The sequence below is a fragment of the Poromitra crassiceps genome (assembly GCF_964638095.1).
Source record: "Poromitra crassiceps genome assembly, chromosome: 1".
NCBI classification, from domain to species: domain Eukaryota; kingdom Metazoa; phylum Chordata; class Actinopteri; order Beryciformes; family Melamphaidae; genus Poromitra; species Poromitra crassiceps.
The window spans coordinates 92,352,918-92,373,726 of NC_139623.1; the positions used below are offsets into that span (position 1 = coordinate 92,352,918).

At 43.3% G+C, this 20,809-nt stretch overlaps 1 protein-coding gene across 1 annotated transcript in view; it reads right to left on the bottom strand.

Annotated features, from left to right (window-relative positions):
• Nucleotides 1-20,809, bottom strand: part of LOC310800190 (oxysterol-binding protein-related protein 10-like) — a gene marked incomplete at both ends in the record, with an annotated part of 167,710 nt that overhangs the window by 51,091 nt on the left and 95,810 nt on the right. The window contains one exon of the mRNA XM_083662775.1: nucleotides 4,169-4,335. Within this exon, the coding sequence (XP_083518901.1) occupies nucleotides 4,169-4,335 (167 nt within the window). The remainder of the gene's footprint in view (nucleotides 1-4,168; nucleotides 4,336-20,809) is intronic.

Sequence of the window (20,809 nt, forward strand, 5' to 3'; positions counted from 1 at the left end):
CCTTGAATATGGGCCAGGGGTGTAAAGTGATAACCTTGAATATGGGCATGGGTGTAAAGTGGTAACCTTGAATATGGGCCAGGGATCTAAAGTGGTACATTTGAATATGGGCCAGGGGTGTAAAGTGGTAACCTTGAATATGGGCCAGGGGTGTAAAGTGATAACCTTGAATATGGGCAGGGGTGTAAACTTTGTGATAACCTTGAATATGGGCAGGGGTGTAAAGTGGTAACCTTGAATATGGGCAGGGGTGTAAAGTGGTAACCTTGAATATGGGCCAGGGGTGTAAAGTGATAACCTTGAATATAGGCAGGGGTGTAAAGTGATAACCTTGAATATGGGGCAGGGGTATAAAGTGATAACCTTGAATATGGGCAGGGGTGTAAAGTGATAACCTTGAATATAGGCAGGGGTGTAAAGTGATAACCTTGAATATGGGCAGGGGTGTAAAGTGATAACCTTGAATATGGGGCAGGGGTGTAAAGTGATAACCTTGAATATGGGCAGGGGTGTAAAGTGATAACCTTGAATATGGGCAGGGGTGTAAAGTGATAACCTTGAATATAGGCAGGGGTGTAAAGTGATAACCTTGAATATGGGCAGGGGTGTAAAGTGATAACCTTGAATATGGGCAGGGGTGTAAAGTGATAACCTTGAATATGGGCAGGGGTGTAAAGTGATAACCTTGAATATGGGCAGGGGTGTAAAGTGATAACCTTGAATATGGGGCAGGGGTGTAAAGTGATAACCTTGAATATGGGCAGGGGTGTAAAGTGATAACCTTGAATATAGGCAGGGGTGTAAAGTGATAACCTTGAATATGGGCAGGGGTGTAAAGTGATAACCTTGAATATAGGCAGGGGTGTAAAGTGATAACCTTGAATATGGGCAGGGGTGTAAAGTGATAACCTTGAATATGGGCAGGGGTGTAAAGTGATAACCTTGAATATGGGCAGGGGTGTAAAGTGATAACCTTGAATATGGGCAGGGGTGTAAAGTGATAACCTTAAATATGGGGCAGGGGTGTAAAGTGATAACCTTGAATATGGGGCAGGGGTGTAAAGTGATATTATGAGATCACGATCACACGACAAATCCATCTTGCCACGCTCCAATCTACCAATCTTTTGTTTTGAATCCAAACCGCCAGTGATTAGCACCAATCAGCATCCTATGAGGCAGTGATGGGCGGGCTTTAGGTGTGACTCCAGTGAGAGGGAGACTGTGCTAGACGTGATAGACAGATGGTTCATCCAATCACTTGCCAGGTATCTTTTGAAAGTTATTGTCCTTTCAAACGGTTTCCTGAGCGACTCGTTCCCAGATGGTTATGTGGAAACAAACCATCTGGCAGCGTCAGGTTAGTAAAGTGTGTGTGTGTGTGGGGGGGGGGGGGGGGGGCAATGGCCCCTTCCCTGCTTCCTATCCCCCTTGCTCGGACCACATCCATCTTCAAGCTCAGCCTTCATAGTGATCTCAACTACAGCACACACCTGTAAAGGTCTGTCCACAAATCTGTCCACAGACAGACAGACAGGCAGACAGGCAGACAGGCAGACAGACAGACAGACAGACAGACAGACAGGCAGACAGACAGACAGGCAGACAGACAGACAGACAGACAGGCAGACAGGCAGACAGACAGACAGACAGACAGACAGACAGACAGGCAGACAGACAGACAGACAGGCAGACAGGCAGACAGGCAGACAGACAGACAGACAGACAGACATAGCAGCGATTGGAGAGTTTGAATTGCGCACCGTCCACATACAGTAACAACATCAACAACAACATCCTTCTGATATTACCTGAGGAGTGCCTCTTTCAAATAAAGTCGACCTGATCATGGTGAAGAAGGCAGTTAATAACTTTGTCTAATCTGTTGGCCAAAATATTTGATAAAATCTTACAGTCAGTTTGAATCAGGCTGATGGGACGATAGCTTTTACATTCATCTGTTTTCTTTTCCAGGTTTGAGTATGAGAGAAATAATCAATTTCTCTGTCAGTAGCTGTACAGTCTGATGTGTGTATAGGTCCTTATAGAAATCTTTGAATGTCTCATTGATATCTTGCCACCGTGGTCCCGTACAGCAGCAATTGTTGAACTAGACTGTTTTTGTTTGATATGTCTAGCTAACAATCTACCGTACCCACTTTGACTCCTGAAGTAATTTTGCCTTGCCCTGAGCAGCATAAATTCCCTGAAGATTTTTCTAGCAGCGCGTAGATCCGCAGCTCCCAGTGCTCGCTGCGCTTTGCAGGAGAGACAGGGAGAGAAATCAAATGAAGCGAAAGTAGGCTACACTGAGCGGTGTTTTGACCACATTTCTTGACCCATGTGGTAAAACTTTGATTTCTAATTGTTCGTTTTCAGTCATTTCAAGTAAATGTGCTGTGTTGAGAGAGAGAGAGAGAGAGAGAAAGAGAGATCAGCACAAAGTACATTCAGTAAAAACAAGTTTGGTGATTCTATTCATGTGCTGATCTGGTCGTTTGAGAGTGAAACCACACTCACTACTGTAGGGCTGTGCAATAAAATCGATACGGCAATATATCGCGATGCTTTTTTCTGCGATACTGTATCGATATTTCCTGTATCTTTTTTCTTTTTTTTTGCTCTGAGCAGCGCTCAGACCATGAAAGCCTCGGTCCCAGCGCGTGATCTGCGGAGCTCCGTCTCGCGGTGCCTGGCTCGAACATGTCCTAAGCTTTAGTTATCTCAGGGCATCATGGCCAGAGGGACGGGCAACAGAGGCCATGGCCTCCATGTAATTCCCACCCTGGTAGTCACCTGATTAGATAGACACTCAGCAACAACAGATCCACTGTAGTCACCTGGTGAGAAGAGATGCTGTACTGAACAACTAACTACTGAAAAATGCTGACAACACAATGCATGTCACACTATCCTATAAATGTGCTGGCTCACTCAGAAAAAACAAGTGCTTAAGAAAGCAAAGTCCATTCGTATGGACAATTCTCACCCTCTCAGCTCTGAGTACAAGCTGCTTCCTTCTGGCCTTCGCCTAAATGTTCCACGGGCCACAAAAAATAGGTATAAGTTCTCCTTTGTGCCTGTTTCTATTCAGGCCCTAAATGCCGATGTGAGGAGGAGGTAACTTTTTGCTTACTGTGGGACTTAACTACGCTGAATGATCAGCCTCTGTGTTTTTGTTTTTGTTTTATCTACTGCTTGTTTTACAAATTTGTTGCTACGTATTTCACACACATGTATGGGTATTATTGGGGAAATACAAATACAATAGCTTTATTGTAGCTACATCTTCTTGTAATGTGTAAGGCGGTTATTAAGCCTAGCCTTGTCTTACTCACTTACTTGCACTAGCACTTGAACTGCTGCTGCCTAACTCTCATTGATGTGCTGCTACTTTTTTGACCTCAGCTAGGCCCTGTCTAGGTTATCTGCACTTGCACTGATACCTCGAACTGCTATCCTGATTTTATTGTTTTATGTGTTTTACTTTGCGTACTTGTTTATGTCTTATTTTAGATTATCATGTTGTGATTGTATGTCTCCCTAGTGATTTATGTCTGCCTTTATATGTTTTGCTGCAAATCAAATCGCCCTTCTGGGACAAACTAATAAATGAACTTGAACTTGAACTTGAAAGGACTACATCTCAATTAAAACACAATGATATATTTATACTGAATCCTGAAATTCACTTCCTTAAACAATTGGTGTCAGACAAGGTTACTCTTTGATCTTCTTTGAGGTTGTGAGGCACAGTCAAGATGAGCTTGGCTACTAAACCATTAAAACCAAATCTTTTACTCTAATCAAGAGACGTTTATAAAATGATTTCCCCAACTTTTTTCAACCAACTGTTGTGTGCCATAAACACAGACTCCCTCTCTCTCTCTGTCTCTCTCTCTCTCTCTCTCTCTCACACACACACACACACACACACACACACACACACACACACACACACACACACACACACACACACACACACACTCACATGATTGTCCACTCTTCTTCTGCTCCATTTAACATACATACTATCTCTTTCTCTCTCTCTCTCTCTCGCTCTCTCACACACACTCCTATCAACTCGCATGTAAAAACATCCACACATTACGCAAGTCATAACTCGCTCTCTCTCCTGTCTCCTCACTACCCTGCAAACACAAACTACCTGGCTGAGCGCTGCCCTCTCAGCACACCCCGCCACACACTCACGTTGCTGGGCTGGCACGCGGCCACCGCCGGCTTGTTGGGAGTCCTGCTGGATCTCATGTCCACCATCCAGAGAGGCAGAGATGGAGACAGACAGACAAGACACAGGAGAAGAGAAGCCTACAACTACAGCAAGAGATGAACAGAGACCAGGGGAGGGTGACAGAGAGAGGGGGAGAGGGCGAGAGACATGGAGGGTGAGTGAAGGCAACGAAAGAGTGAGGTGAGAACAAAAGCGAGAGAGATGGATGGATAGAGAAGGCAGCAGTGTGGATCACTGCCTGCAGCACTTCTGATAGGCAGATTAACAGTGATGCTGACAATCCCCTCATCCCCTCTCCATCCCTCCCTCCCTCTTTCTGTAAGCCCCGCCCACTCCACATACACACTGGTCTACATCACAGCCCATCCCACGTCGGAGACCCTGCTAGTGCCTGCCTATACTATAATCTAATCCCTCCTCCTCCCACCATTTCACTCTCTCTCCTCCCTTCATCCACCGCTACAGATGATACTATGGTACATTCTATTTAATGACCACTATGGAAGCCACTCTGGACTCAGAGCTCAGTGCAGCTGCGCCTTATCCTCCAGCGTGCAACATGTTCATGCTTATGGCTTTACTATGGTTCGTGTGCATTTGTTTTAAGGGCAGCTCAATTATACCACTACAGCCACAGCCACAGTCTTCTACAGTCATCCACTGAGCAGCTCCACTGCAGCAGCTGAAACTGGCTATACTAGGAATGAATCACTATGGTGTTAGTTCTTGAACTTAAATGAACATTCATATTTAGATTAAGTGTTATGTGGCCTCAGGTGTGAGTTTATTTCAACCAATCAGAACAATAAGGACCAAAATATGAAGGTAAAATTGTTGCAAAATGCGTGAGCTTGTAGACTTGATGTGAGCACTTGAAGAACAAAGCTCAGGGAAGCAGTTTGACCTGAGCTATACAGCATTCTCAGGTTAAAGAACCCATCTAACAATCACATGAGGGAAAAACATAGCATTCAAATGTCCCCTGTTCCCTTGGCACATTAATACTCAATGAGAAAGGGATTGCTAAGAAAGGGATAGTTTTTAGGTGGAAGGAGAAAAAAAAATACATCAGCTCTTATCTAGCGACCCGTCAAATCCCCATGTCTACAGTATATATACAGTATATATTAACCCTAACATGATTCATATGGTTACTACTCCCACAATATCAGTGCCCCCAACCAAGGCACTGGCAAAAGAGGGGGGGGGGGAAACATGGAGTTGGTCCCCGGGTGCTGTAAGCCTACTGCGGCTGCCCACTGCTCCTATACAGTAGGTACCTATGCCTACTGTAGTATAGGATGGATGGTACCTATGCCTACTGTAGTATAGGATGGATGGAACCTATGCCTACTGTATAGGATGGATGGAACCTACAGTATGCCTACTGTAGTATAGGATGGAACCTATGCCTACTGTAGTATAGGATGGATGGTACCTACAGTATGCCTACTGTAGTATAGGATGGAACCTATGCCTATTGTAGTATAGGATGGATGGTACCTACAGTATGCCTACTGTAGTATAGGATGGATGGTACCTACAGTATGCCTACTGTAGTATAGGATGGATGGTACCTACAGTATGCCTACTGTAGTATAGGATGGAACCTATGCCTACTGTAGTATAGGATGGATGGTACCTACAGTATGCCTACTGTAGTATAGGATGGAACCTATGCCTATTGTAGTATAGGATGGATGGTACCTACAGTATGCCTACTGTAGTATAGGATGGATGGTACCTACAGTATGCCTACTGTAGTATAGGATGGATGGTACCTACAGTATGCCTACTGTAGTATAGGATGGAACCTATGCCTACTGTAGTATAGGATGGATGGTACCTACAGTATGCCTACTGTAGTATAGGATGGAACCTATGCCTATTGTAGTATAGGATGGATGGTACCTACAGTATGCCTACTGTAGTATAGGATGGATGGTACCTACAGTATGCCTACTGTAGTATAGGATGGATGGTACCTATGCCTACTGTAGTATAGGATGGAACCTATGCCTACTGTAGTATAGGATGGATGGTACCTATGCCTACTGTAGTATAGGATGGAACCTATGCCTACTGTAGTATAGGATGGATGGTACCTATGCCTACTGTAGTATAGGATGGAACCTATGCCTACTGTAGTATAGGATGGATGGTACCTATGCCTACTGTAGTATAGGATGGAACCTATGCCTACTGTAGTATAGGATGGATGGTACCTACAGTATGCCTACTGTAGTATAGGATGGAACCTATGCCTACTGTAGTATAGGATGGATGGTACCTACAGTATGCCTACTGTAGTATAGGATGGATGGTACCTATGCCTACTGTAGTATAGGATAGATGGTACCTATGCCTACTGTAGTATAGGATAGATGGTACCTACAGTATGCCTACTGTAGTATAGGATGGATGGTACCTACAGTATGCCTACTGTAGTATAGGATGGAACCTATGACTACTGTAGGATAGGATGGATGGTACCTACAGTATGCCTACTGTAGTATAGGATGGAACCTATGACTACTGTAGGATAGGATGGATGGTACCTACAGTATGCCTACTGTAGTATAGGATGGATGGGTCAAATGAGAATAAATCTCCCCACAGGGATAACGTATACAAATACCCTCTTCTCAGTGAGAACAAACACTCTCTGGCCTCTAAATTCTGCACAAAGCTCTGCTGTCGTTGCAGAAGCAAACAGTTTCATTTGAGGATTTAATTAGACACAGAGGAAATAAAATTGCTGCTTCTGTCTTTCACTTCTCTCCAGAACTGCAGTCATAGTGCAACAGTGTTTTTCAAACAGCTGGCCAGAATCAAATCATCTGAGTTATTTGGTATAATTACCATAAACAAATGAGACCATGGACGAGATCTTCGATAGCTTCTAATTCCAGGATTTTGGTCTAAAAGTCAGTAACCTATTAACAGATGAAAGTTTGTCAGTTTATCTACTACACAATCTGTTGTGTTTTGCAAGATGTTGTTTCAAGTATTGTCCTCAGAGAAACTGCTTATAAACCCTGCATTACAGCATGTCTGGGTTCTGTAACATCAAAGCATCTCCCAGACTTCATTGTTACACACCAGTGCAGGCAGATGATGTGGAGCGCGGTCTGTCCAGCTTCGTCCACATCAGGGAGTCAAACCCACGGCTTCTTCATTCTTTCAAGGCTTACAGCAGCCATTAGCAGCAGCAAACGCACATAATCCCTCTTATCCCATGACCTGACTTTATTACAAGAAGCCTGACCAGCTGCACATGACTGACTGACTGAATGAATGACTAGTCTACTCTAAATGTAATAATAATAATAATAATAATAATAATAATAATAATAATAATGGTAATAATAATAATAATAATAATAATACGTTTTAAAAAAATCCTGGAAAGTTGTTGTCAACGAGTGTCATTGTGGATTTGAACTTGATGATAAAATGAATCGAATTTTTCTGTGAGTAATAAAGCGTAAGAATGTCTTACTATTATGTCTTATAATTAGACGTTTATGTTTTCTTGTGTTCAGACATAGGTTTATAGATGTGTTTTATTTACCTTGACAGTTTTGACGAGTCACTCTCGTCTTCTTCAGAAGCAGTCGCACTGACAGCTGGGCATGACGTGTCAACCAGTTGACCTGGCGGCTCAGCTGGGCACACCGCCAGTTGCTGAAAAGCAACTGGTTGACACGTCATACCCAGCTGTCAGTGCGACTGCTTCTGAAGAAGACGAGAGTGACTCGTCGAAACTGTCAAGGTAAATAAAAAACATCTATAAACCTACGAAAAAGGTTTTACCTGGGCATGTACCCAAAGTAAGAAGACTGGAGCACTCTTAGTCTGCACGTTATTTTTATTTAGGGGCTGACTGACGTTTCGACAGGTGAACTGTCTTCCTCAGAGCCTTTTGACTCTGAGGAAGACAGTTCACCTGTCGAAACGTCAGTCAGCCCCTAAATAAAAATAACGTGCAGACTAAGAGTGCTCCAGTCTTCTTACTTTGGGTACATGCCCAGGTAAAACCTTTTTCTACGTTATATGTTCCTCACTGTTGACCACCAGGACTCCTCTTCTGTTCCAAACTTGGCTGATGCGCGCTGGGTGTCTCTTTGGACATCTATAAACCTATGTCTGAACACAAGAAAACATAAACGTCTAATTCTCAATGAAGACATGATGAACATCATTGAACTATTATGTCTTATACAAAAATCACTAAATAATCATGCTATTCCCCCAGTTCCCCTCCCCCCTCCCGTGTGTTATTACAGTAATTTATTTTCAATGTCCGCTATCAAGAGCAATTTGGTTAATAATCGCTGGGCTGGGCACAGTGTTTGTGTTGTGTGGGAAATGTTTGTTTGAAAAGCTTGTGTGTTACGTTTTCATTAGCATTAACGTTAATACACTAATAATTCATTTCAATGTCCGCTATCAAGAGCAATTCAGTTGGTTCATGAAATCGCTGTGCAGTGGATGTGGTGTGGGAGATTCCAGCTGTCAAAAGAAGACAAAAGACTTGCTCCTGGCCAATCCCGGCGCTTGACTGCTGCGTAGGCGGGCACAGGGCGTGGTTTTTGCGTAACCTATGTGCGATTCGAAATCACGCGTGTGAGCAGCTTGTTGTCAGCAGCCGGCCCCGAGTGTGTTCTGATGAAAAACCAAAGGATCATTAAGTAAACTGTGAAAGAATGTCGCTGGCTGTTTTCTTGTTTTCCTGATGAGAGCGAGGCACACGGGCCCTGGAGAAGCAGTCCAGCCCGGTCTGACTGTCACACTCCACCGCCTCCTGCGACAGACAGCTGTGCTATCCAACACCTAACACTCTCAAAAAATGCCATTAAAGATGTTTTTCCTCCACCGAGTGACAGACAGCACCACCCTGACAGCCTCCTTTCCTCTGACAATAGTCTGTTTACAGCCTGTTTGTGCAGGAGCGGCCTCCATACCCAGTGGTGTAGAAACTGTGTCAGCTGGGCGTATCGGGATCCCAAGCTGTCGTCGTCGTGTAACTGGGTTCTCAACCTTTTTGAACCGTGAACCCCCACCGTCCGCCCCCCGCCCCCCCCCCCCCACATATTCAAGGTAAAAATAAAGATATAAATGCAGGCTTATTATAACTCTCTCATTCATCTCATTTTGTATTTCCCCCCTTTAATAGCAGCGGCTTTTGAGCTGTTTTCAAAAATTTTCCCAGATTGAACACAGTTCAGATAATGCTGGCTCACAATAATTGAACACAAAAACAACAGATTATCATTCATCCTGAGATTATTAAAGTAGTGTATAGCCTATTTTCCCCGTTTTATAACAGCGGTTTTCAAGCTTTTTTTTAACATGCATATTTAGTTAACAATAACAGTTAACAATTCAGATTTGAACTTTTTTTTTTTTTTTTTTTCAGTTAAAGGCCCAATCCGTCAAAACTCACTATTACTGACGCCAGTGGCCGTTAGTGTAACTGCAGGCAGCGTGTGAACGAGCTGACGCGAGGGCACCATACTCGCACGCGCACAAGCAGTTGCCTGGCAACAGCAGAGCTGTTCGTTGCTTTGTAACGTTAACTCATAAAAGTCACTTGAAAACGGCAACCTGGACAATTTATCGGTCAGATCAGCCTCAAGATGCCCAGGAAGGATTCTGGATGAATTAGGGGACGTTATTGTGGCATGTTTGGTCGTGTTTTGGCTTGCGTTGGCTGCGGGCAAGTCGATACTCATGTTAGCACAAGCCAGGAAATAGCCTGCTCCCCCTGTATGTACGGTACCCTGTAATGCCTGGAGTTGACCAAACTGAACAATCAAACAATGTTTCATAAGCATAACAGTAATGTTAGGCATATTTACGACTGTTAAATTCATTATCCACACAAGACGGTAACGTTATTAATGGGGCTGGTGGTAATTTCTATAAATGTAAATTAATATTAGTTAGCCGCGATTAGCATCAAGCTAACATTACTAGTATGTGCAGTCCCACTGCAGTCAGAGCCTGCTGGCTGCGGGAAGTGGATACTCATGTTAGCACAAGCCAGGAAATAGCCTGCTCCCCCTGTATGTACAGTCAAACAATGTACCGTAAACATAACAGACAGTAGGCTAACGTTAGGCATATTTCCGACTGTTAGATTCATTATCAACACAAGACAGTAACGTTATTAGTGGGGCTGGTGGTAATTTCTAGAAATATAGCTAAATCTATTAGTTAGCCGCGTATAGCATCAAGCTAACGTTACTATGGGTCTAATAGGCAGACTCACAACCGCAGCTAACTACAGTCAAACAATAATGTTCCATGACCATAAGCATAACGGTAGTAACGTTAGGGTAGCATTACTTCACACAAGACGGTAATGTTAGCAGAGTTTCTGACCAGGTGGTCAGATACTTGTACTACGGAGTGACAGTAAAAATCTTGAATCTTGAAAATCCATTAGCAAGCAGCTAACGTTATCTGGTGAAAACCACATTACAGTAGCTACAAGCAGCAAGTTCCCTTCATGAACCGAAAACACAGTCCTGACTCTAGTTTCCCCCCGATGTCGGTCACATTGCTGCTGTCTGGCCAGACGGGCTTCATTAGATAAATATTTATTTATTTAGTCTGGACTTTTTCTGGAGTCTGTGTTGTTGTTTCCTTTTTAGCTAGCAGCTAGCGACGACCGTAACGTAGCTGTGGCGGGAGATGCTATCCACTTCGAAACTGCGGTTTTTCAATGTATCTTCTGAACGGCTGGTCTGAGAGAAACGCCCCTGGTCGCCATTTTTAAGTTACGTCAAGGCGCATTCACTCAGTGCCAATAATAAACACTTTGTGCACATTTATTTCTCGCCAAAACCAACGGAATGGGCCTTTAATAGACATGTAAAGACAAAAAAATGAAATTCATTTTTAGGCAGCCACTCCGCGACCCCCCAAAATAATCTCGCGACCCCCATGTTGAGAACCACTGGTGTAACTGATACTTCAAGGCATCATCTCAGTGATCAGAGATGGTTTACATGAGGAAATGAAGTGAAGAATTGGCGTAAAAAAAACGCATTTACGCTTCAAAAGTCATAAAAGTGTTCCTCATTTGTGAAGATTATCTTGCTGAACACAAACTTAGCAGTTTCATAAACGTTTTTGTTAACCACAGACCTTATTTCATGCATTTAACCAAAATCCCCATACAAAAATCCCATTCACTTTTACACGTAAGAGTGCAGGTACTTCTGGGTAAGCCCACAAAAATACATCATCCCTGCAGTACTCTTAATTGTATATCTTGTAAATGATCTCAATGCCATTGACACTTGCCATCAGAATCAGAATCAGAATCACTTTTATTGCCATAGCATGCAAGTTACATACGAGGAATTTGTCTTAGTGTCTGTATGCAGCGTAGCGGTCACATCAATATACAGAGATAAGAAGTAGGAAAGATAACTAAAGACAATCACAAAGTTGCAAGTGCAATCAAATTGAGTAAATATATACAATATGTACATGAGTGGAAAAGTGTAATAAATGTGGTGCCATGTGGTGCCCTCTGCTGTTGGAGGTGAACAGTGCAGCGGGAATGAAATCATGAAGATGCAGGAGAAAGAGGAGAGTGATGGAGAGGGAGGCAGTCACTCTGAGTCACTGCGATGAGAAAAGTCTCAGTTTCTCTCTCTCGCCTGCTGTACTGTAATAAAGTCTCTGTGTCTCTCTCTCACCTGCTGTACTGTAATAAAGTCTATGTGTCTCTCTCTCACCTGCTGTACTGTAATAAAGTCTATGTGTCTCTCTCTCACCTGCTGTACTGTAATAAAGTATCTGTGTCTCTCTCTCACCTGCTGTACTGTAATAAAGTATCTGTGTCTCTCTCACCTGCTGTACTGTAATAAAGTATCTGTGTCTCTCTCACCTGCTGTACTGTAATAAAGTATCCGTGTCTCTCTCACCTGCTGTACTGTAATAAAGTATCTGTGTCTCTCTCTCACCTGCTGTACTGTAATAAAGTATCTGTGTCTCTCTCACCTGCTGTACTGTAATAAAGTCTCTGTGTCTCTCTCTCACCTGCTGTACTGTAATAAAGTATCTGTGTCTCTCTCTCACCTGCTGTACTGTAATAAAGTATCTGTGTCTCTCTCACCTGCTGTACTGTAATAAAGTATCTGTGTCTCTCTCACCTGCTGTACTGTAATAAAGTCTCTGTGTCTCTCTCTCACCTGCTGTACTGTAATAAAGTATATGTGTCTCTCTCTCACCTGCTGTACTGTAATAAAGTATCTGTGTCTCTCTCACCTGCTGTACTGTAATAAAGTATCTGTGTCTCTCTCACCTGCTGTACTGTAATAAAGTATCTGTGTCTCTCTCACCTGCTGTACTGTAATAAAGTATCTGTGTCTCTCTCTCACCTGCTGTACTGTAATAAAGTATCTGTGTCTCTCTCACCTGCTGTACTGTAATAAAGTATCTGTGTCTCTCTCACCTGCTGTACTGTAATAAAGTATCTGTGTCTCTCTCACCTGCTGTACTGTAATAAAGTATCTGTGTCTCTCTCTCACCTGCTGTACTGTAATAAAGTATCTGTGTCTCTCTCTCACCTGCTGTACTGTAATAAAGTCTCTGTGTCTCTCTCTCACCTGCTGTACTGTAATAAAGTATATGTGTCTCTCTCACCTGCTGTACTGTAATAAAGTATATGTGTCTCTCTCACCTGCTGTACTGTAATAAAGTCTCTGTGTCTCTCTCTCACCTGCTGTACTGTAATAAAGTATATGTGTCTCTCTCACCTGCTGTACTGTAATAAAGTCTATGTGTCTCTCTCACCTGCTGTACTGTAATAAAGTCTCTGTGTCTCTCTCTCACCTGCTGTACTGTAATAAAGTATCTGTGTCTCTCTCTCACCTGCTGTACTGTAATAAAGTATCTGTGTCTCTCTCTCACCTGCTGTACTGTAATAAAGTCTATGTGTCTCTCTCACCTGCTGTACTGTAATAAAGTCTCTGTGTCTCTCTCTCACCTGCTGTACTGTAATAAAGTATCTGTGTCTCTCTCTCACCTGCTGTACTGTAATAAAGTCTCAGTTTCTCTCTCTCACCTGCTGTACTGTAATAAAGTCTCTGTGTCTCTCTCTCACCTGCTGTACTGTAATAAAGTCTCTGTGTCTCTCTCTCACCTGCTGTACTGTAATAAAGTATCTGTGTCTCTCTCTCACCTGCTGTACTGTAATAAAGTATCTGTGTCTCTCTCTCACCTGCTGTACTGTAATAAAGTCTCTGTGTCTCTCTCTCACCTGCTGTACTGTAATAAAGTCTCTGTGTCTCTCTCTCACCTGCTGTACTGTAATAAAGTATCTGTGTCTTTCTCTCACCTGCTGTACTGTAATAAAGTATCTGTGTCTCTCTCACCTGCTGTACTGTAATAAAGTCTCTGTGTCTCTCTCTCACCTGCTGTACTGTAATAAAGTCTCTGTGTCTTTCTCTCACCTGCTGTACTGTAATAAAGTCTCTGTGTCTCTCTCTCACCTGCTGTACTGTAATAAAGTCTCTGTGTCTCTCTCTCGCTTGCTGTACTGTAATAAAGTATCTGTGTCTCTCTCACCTGCTGTACTGTAATAAAGTATCTGTGTCTCTCTCTCACCTGCTGTACTGTAATAAAGTATATGTGTCTCTCTCTCACCTGCTGTACTGTAATAAAGTATATGTGTCTCTCTCTCACCTGCTGTACTGTAATAAAGTATATGTGTCTCTCTCTCACCTGCTGTACTGTAATAAAGTATCTGTGTCTCTCTCTCACCTGCTGTACTGTAATAAAGTCTCTGTGTCTCTCTCTCACCTGCTGTACTGTAATAAAGTCTCTGTGTCTCTCTCTCACCTGCTGTACTGTAATAAAGTATCTGTGTCTCTCTCACCTGCTGTACTGTAATAAAGTATCTGTGTCTCTCTCACCTGCTGTACTGTAATAAAGTATATGTGTCTCTCTCTCACCTGCTGTACTGTAATAAAGTATATGTGTCTCTCTCTCACCTGCTGTACTGTAATAAAGTCTCTGTGTCTCTCTCTCGCTTGCTGTACTGTAATAAAGTCTCTGTGTCTCTCTCTCACCTGCTGTACTGTAATAAAGTATATGTGTCTCTCTCTCACCTGCTGTACTGTAATAAAGTCTCTGTGTCTCTCTCTCGCTTGCTGTACTGTAATAAAGTCTCTGTGTCTCTCTCTCACCTGCTGTACTGTAATAAAGTATATGTGTCTCTCTCTCACCTGCTGTACTGTAATAAAGTCTCTGTGTCTCTCTCTCACCTGCTGTACTGTAATAAAGTATCTGTGTCTCTCTCTCACCTGCTGTACTGTAATAAAGTATCTGTGTCTCTCTCTCACCTGCTGTACTGTAATAAAGTATATGTGTCTCTCTCTCACCTGCTGTACTGTAATAAAGTCTCTGTGTGTCTCTCTCACCTGCTGTACTGTAATAAAGTCTCTGTCTCTCTCACCTGCTGTACTGTAATAAAGTATCTGTCTCTCTCTCACCTGCTGTACTGTAATAAAGTATCTGTCTCTCTCTAGCCTGCTGTACTGTAATAAAGCACAGCCCTCTCTCTTCCTATATTTACTGCCTGGTTAATGGTGGCGGCAGGCTTTTGTACAGCTGCTCTTTGCCTCTGTCCTCTGAAATCACAGAGGCATGGAGATATGGCAGGCAGGCAGGTGAGGGCTAATGGTCCTCTCTGCTTGTTTTACCAGGGGCTGCAAGCCAAGTTGTAAAATAGCCTAACAATGCCTGCTATATTGCTCCGTGGAACAGGACAACAGCTTATAAATTAGAACTCGTAAACCAATGTGGGATTTCTCTCCAATTTTGCGTTAGATGCAGGGTATGAATGGGTACCCGGGCTAGAGGCTGTTGCATTAATTTAGATAGGTCATATTGACGTTTCTGTCGAGGCCCGTTCTCTAGCAGAATCACAATCAGAATCAGCTTTATTGGACAAGATTGTAGACATAAGGTAATTTGACTCCGGTATACGAGGGATCAGCGTGACATCACGACACCACAAAACACCCGGAACCGCGTATGAGTCATGCAAAACAAACATTAATATCTCAAAAACTATACATCACATCGCTTATATTTTGACATTCTGAGTGAGAGCAGAAGTACAGTAGCTCAAGAGTATAATATATGCATGTCGTGTTAAAGTTGTGTGAACTGTCATAGTTTTCATAATGTAAACAACATAGCCGGGGCTAGAGTGAGACAATCAAGGCTGGCTCCATATGGGTCCCATTGCCATTTCCAGTTTGTTTACCAAAATGCTCATCGGCTGATCCCTCGTATACGTTGCTCTCAATGTACTTACACATAAAAAAAAAAAGTATGCATAGAAGCTAAAACAAACAAGGACAGTGAGTTGGTTCCCATCTCCACCTTATTATAGAAATATAAAAAGTAGACAGAATATAATTTTACTCTAATGCAGCATATTGAGACTCAAAATAGTTAAAAAATGGTTGCCAGACTTTAAAAAACGTTTGCACAGACCCTCGGATTGAATATTTAAACTTTTCAAGTTTTAGATGAGCCATCACTTCTCCAACCGATTGTTTATGTGTAGGAGGTATAACCCACTTCCACTTGAGCAGGATGAGGCGTCTAGCCAAGAGTGATGTAAAGGCCACCACATCTGACTGGGCCACAGAGAGCTTCAGAGCACTCGGGCCCACTTCGAAAATAGCAATCATGGGGTCAGGTTGTATTACTTTGCCCTCGCATACATAAAAAAAGGTTTTAAAAATGCTAGACCAAAAATTACTCAGGGTTGGGCATGACCAAAACATATGGATAAGTGTGGCTGGGTCACGTTTACACCGGGAGCAAGTTGGATCCAATTCTGGGTACATTCTGGAAATTCTGGTTTATCCTTGGAGAGATGGAGTCTGTGCAAAACTTTAAACTGAAGCAACCCATGCCTAATACAGATACATGTTGAATGTATTCTTTCAATTGAGTATTGCCAGACATGATCAGGAGATACTTCCCCAAAGTATCTCTCCCATGCCTCTTTCAAATGATCAAGAGAGGGTGAGGTCGCTGCTAAGAGAGTGTCATATATTCTAGAGATACATGCCCTTTCAGAAGGATCTAATTTTACACATTCCTCCGACCAACTACCCGGTGGCTGGGATGGGAAAGAAGTAACAATTTCCTTTACAAAATGGTGTACTTGAAAGTACCTCAAAAAGTGTGATTGTGGAATACCATACTCCTTTACCAAAGTGTCAAAAGACATGAAAATATTATCTTTAAACGGGTCATTCACACATTTCAACCCCCGACTATACCACGATTGGAAGGCTGTATCTAAGAGTGACGATGCAAATAATGGGTTTGCCGTAATTGGCATTGAGGACAAAGCCTGTTTAAATCCAAAATTATTTCTAAATTGGGTCCATATCTTCAATGAGCCTTTTATAATGGCATTACCGTGTAGTCCCAGTCGTCTCACAGGAAGTGGCGCACATACCAAAGCAGCTAAAGACACAGGGCTACTAAAATATTGCTCCATGTGAGTCCAAACTGGTCCCTCTCCCTCATGATACATATAGACCAGAGGTTTTTTTTCTAGTGAGGCATAGGAGGATGGTCCTCCTCTATTTTCTAGAAGAGATGGGGGATTTTATATAATAATATATATATTTTTAATAAAATATCAATCAAATGTGTTTTTTCTTAATAAAAATCATGTTATTCTTAAAATGCTTCAACAACAGTGACCTCTGTAGGGCAGTGATGGAGCAGCATGCAGACAGAGTCTGTGCCAGTCTGTCATGCCCTGGTCATGCCCTCGGGGGGTAGAGGAGAAAAAAATCCTCCCCTAGGGCGTTTGATTCCCATGGTGTTTCGAGTTGCGGGCCGCGCTACGGCGGGATACTGGGATATTTGCAATGTCAGAAAACTGGGATATTTGCAACGTTTCGGCTGCAGCGGTTCCACTACAGACGGCATGGATATGCAAGTAAGTTAATTCATTTCAAGTTATCCGGGCCTTCTATTAAATTGGACGTGGAAATGGTTCACCGATCAGCGCTATTTCTTTCGTATACTATTTATGTTTCATGCTGTAATTTTTCCTAATAAAAACCGCAACCTTAAATTCCCACATTTTTAAACTGAATTTGGCCCGTAAATCCATCGCTGACTGCGAGCCCGTTTTTAAAGTGTGAGTGGTAATCTTTATAGCATATGAAAGTAGAAGAAATAAGGAATCGATTGGGACGAAGCATGTCAACCTAGCATGTCGGGAAGGGGGGGTAAATAACACTCCAAAGTTGGTGAATTGGAATGTAACTAAACGAGTAGCATATGCTGACGTTGTTGCAGCCAGGGGAAGGCACACTCTGGTTCCAGATGCAATAAAGTGTAATTTAATGCTATTTGACAACAGTTTCGGCCATAGACTTTGTAAAGTCTCATACAAACACAGTGCAACAGTGCAAGACAGCCATTATAAAGACAGGTGGGCTGATTGAACACCTGTCTTGTGAAAGCACACCTGAGTGTGATTACAATGACATCATAGGATCAGTCATAGTGTAGCGCGTGAGATGCCTAGTAAGGTAAAAAATAGCAATACAAATAAATTAATAAAAATAATTTAGGCTAAGCCCAGCACAGGCAAGGACTTTCGATTATTTTGGCTGAACAAAAGAGATAGAAAAGCAGTTTTGACGGTATTGAAAATCATACCGTCGGTATTTCTAAATACACCCGGTATACAGTAATATCTTAATACCACCCAAGCCTATTGCAGAGCATCTTGTAAAGTGTATTTGGATTGAAATGCATTAATATAAAGAGACAGGCAGGCAGAGCGCACAAAGTGGGGGTAAGCAGATGGAAGGATACTGAGAAAGAAAGAAGAGAGGGGCAGACAGCGGGAGGGAGGGGCATAACTGGCATCAATATTTCACCCAGGCCATCTCTGGTCCGAGGACTCAGATTGATGGTGCTCATTACAGGAGGGAGAGAGAGAAAGAGAGAGAGAGCACGGATGAGGGAGAGAGAGAGAGACAGAAGAAGGAGAGAGAAAGAGAGAGAGGGCATAGAAAAAGATTCATTCACAAACTGAGGGGAGGTAGAGGGACAAGGGGGCAAATTGACCTTCAGCATATTTCACTGTTTGCATTACCCCAGCTACCAGCCCACCAGGTACCAACACACACACACACACACACACACACACACACACACACAGCAATATATCTAAGTGTGCACTATTGGATACAACCACTTTATCCTAACAGGCAGTCTAGTCTGTTAGTGAGTCATGCTGCCTGTCTGGTCATGTAGACTGAGAGGTGCCTGGAATCTTTCATCTCATTGATTAAGTCAATCAGTGGTGTGGGAGTGGAGCGAGTTACAGTCAATACAATGAAAAGGGCCTGTCTGTATGTGCTGTGGACACCATAATGCTATATCCTTATTATAAAAGGGAACATGTGAGCAATCTCTGTTCTCTCTCTGTTTCAATTTTAGTCCCACTGATGATGTCATCAGTGATGTCATAAATCACTGATGATGTCATAAGTGATGTCATCAGTGACACACACACACACACACACACACACACACACACACACACACACACATGAGAGAGACTGAGGGAGAGGAGAGGGAGAGAGAGAGAGAGGGAGAGAGAGAGGGGGAGAGAGACTGAGGGAGAGAGACTGAGGAAGAGGGAGAGAGAGGAGAGGGAGAGGGGAGAGACTGAGGGAGAGGGAGAGAGATGAGAGGGAGAGGGGAGATACTGAGGGAGAGAGAGATGGGGAGAGAGACTGAGGGAGGGAGAGAGAGAGGGAGACATTGCACGCGCGCCAATAAGGCAGGCGAGGCCACGCAGCAGCCGAGCTGCGGGTGAGGCCGCACAGCTGGCGAGCCTAGGAATTGAGCGCACGAGATGCCTAGTATTACACATACTGTATAAAGATGATTATGAGGCAAAACATCACATTATGGGTGTTTTTGGTCAGTGCCGGTCGTAATCATGTTATTGAGAATTTCAAAAAGCTATGACACAGCTTCCATAGGGAAAATTAGAAAAAATAAAAAATAAATCCCTAGTGCGGGGTCAACTTTGGCCCGACGGCCACCAGGCTTGTATTACACTGGGGGAACTCCAGAGAGCAGAAAGAAGAACACTATTTTAGTATTCAACCTCTTCTACATGCTGCTACAGTATGTGCAGCATTTTGTTAATGGGGTACACAGATCGATCAGTTGCTGTCAGCAACTTTCTGATCATATTTGGGCAGTAAACATTCTAAACAGGTCATCACTGATCAGCTGATCATTTCAACTGCTGATCAAAACCAAAAGTTCCAAATAGCTGGATCAGGAAAGCAGTCAAATGTATGCTGTAAAAAGTCAGCAAAGCATGAGTAGTACTGTATACAGTAGGCATGCCATTTCTGATGTTGCTTTAAGTCATAGTACATTCTGTCAAAAACCTCTTACTTACTTAGGCCTTAGTATTCCCTGGGGATGAAAGCCCTCCATCCACTCCGGTCCTGTATTTATCCTGGTTGCTGCTCCACCCTCTGCCGATCTGGGGAGAGTCGAAACTGGCTCCATGCTTCCTCTGAGACATGGGGAGTAGCCAGCCGCTTCTTTTCACCTGACAGGGGAAGCTTCACCGGTAGGACATAGCACGTGGGAGGTTCATGCTATTCCAACGAGTTCCCCTCCCTCTGAACAGGCGCCCTTAACGACCAGAGGAGGCACCACTTCAGCGACCAGGATATTGCATGTTTTGGTGTGGGGTTCCTATATGAAGGAAACCCCCAGGGGGCATGGGGAGAACATGCAAACTCCACACAGAAAGGCCCTTTTGACGACCCCACCCGGGCGGTGGGCACTCGAGGACATGCGGACGGGCACGCACTCCTTCAGCGCTCACATCGTCCCAGGTGGGAATCGAACCCAGGACCTTTCTAGCTGTGAGGCGACAGCCCTTCAGCATTCATCTCCTGTTCTGTGCTTCTTCTCCAGGTTGTTCTTGGTCTCCCTCTGTTTCTTTTTCCCTGTGGGTTCCATGTTAGTGCCTGTTTAGTGATTGATTTATTGCATCTTCTAAGTGTGTGGCCTATCCAGCTCCACTTCCTTCTCATTTGTACTTCCATTGTTGCTTGAATTATCATCTTGCAGCTTGATTTGTGATGTTGATGGTGATGCAGGTTAGTCATTATTAGTCGGGGCTTTGACCCAGCCAGACTTCATCTGCTTTGACATCTACACGGCTCGTCTTGCAGCCTGTGTGATTGTGTGCGAGCAGCCACATGTCCGAGTCAGTACTCGGTACACACACCGCACAAGCAGCGTCACGTAGGTTCCGAATGGTAATTAGTAACATCATTCCGATTGTAACAGCAATAAAATGTCACATGTATGTCACTCACAGTCACAAGTATTAAATAATATTTATTTGGTGTATATTTTTCTGGTTGCTGCTATACATATTTTTTTACATGTTAAAACGTGGTTGCCACTGTGTCCACCAAAGGCCAAGAAATG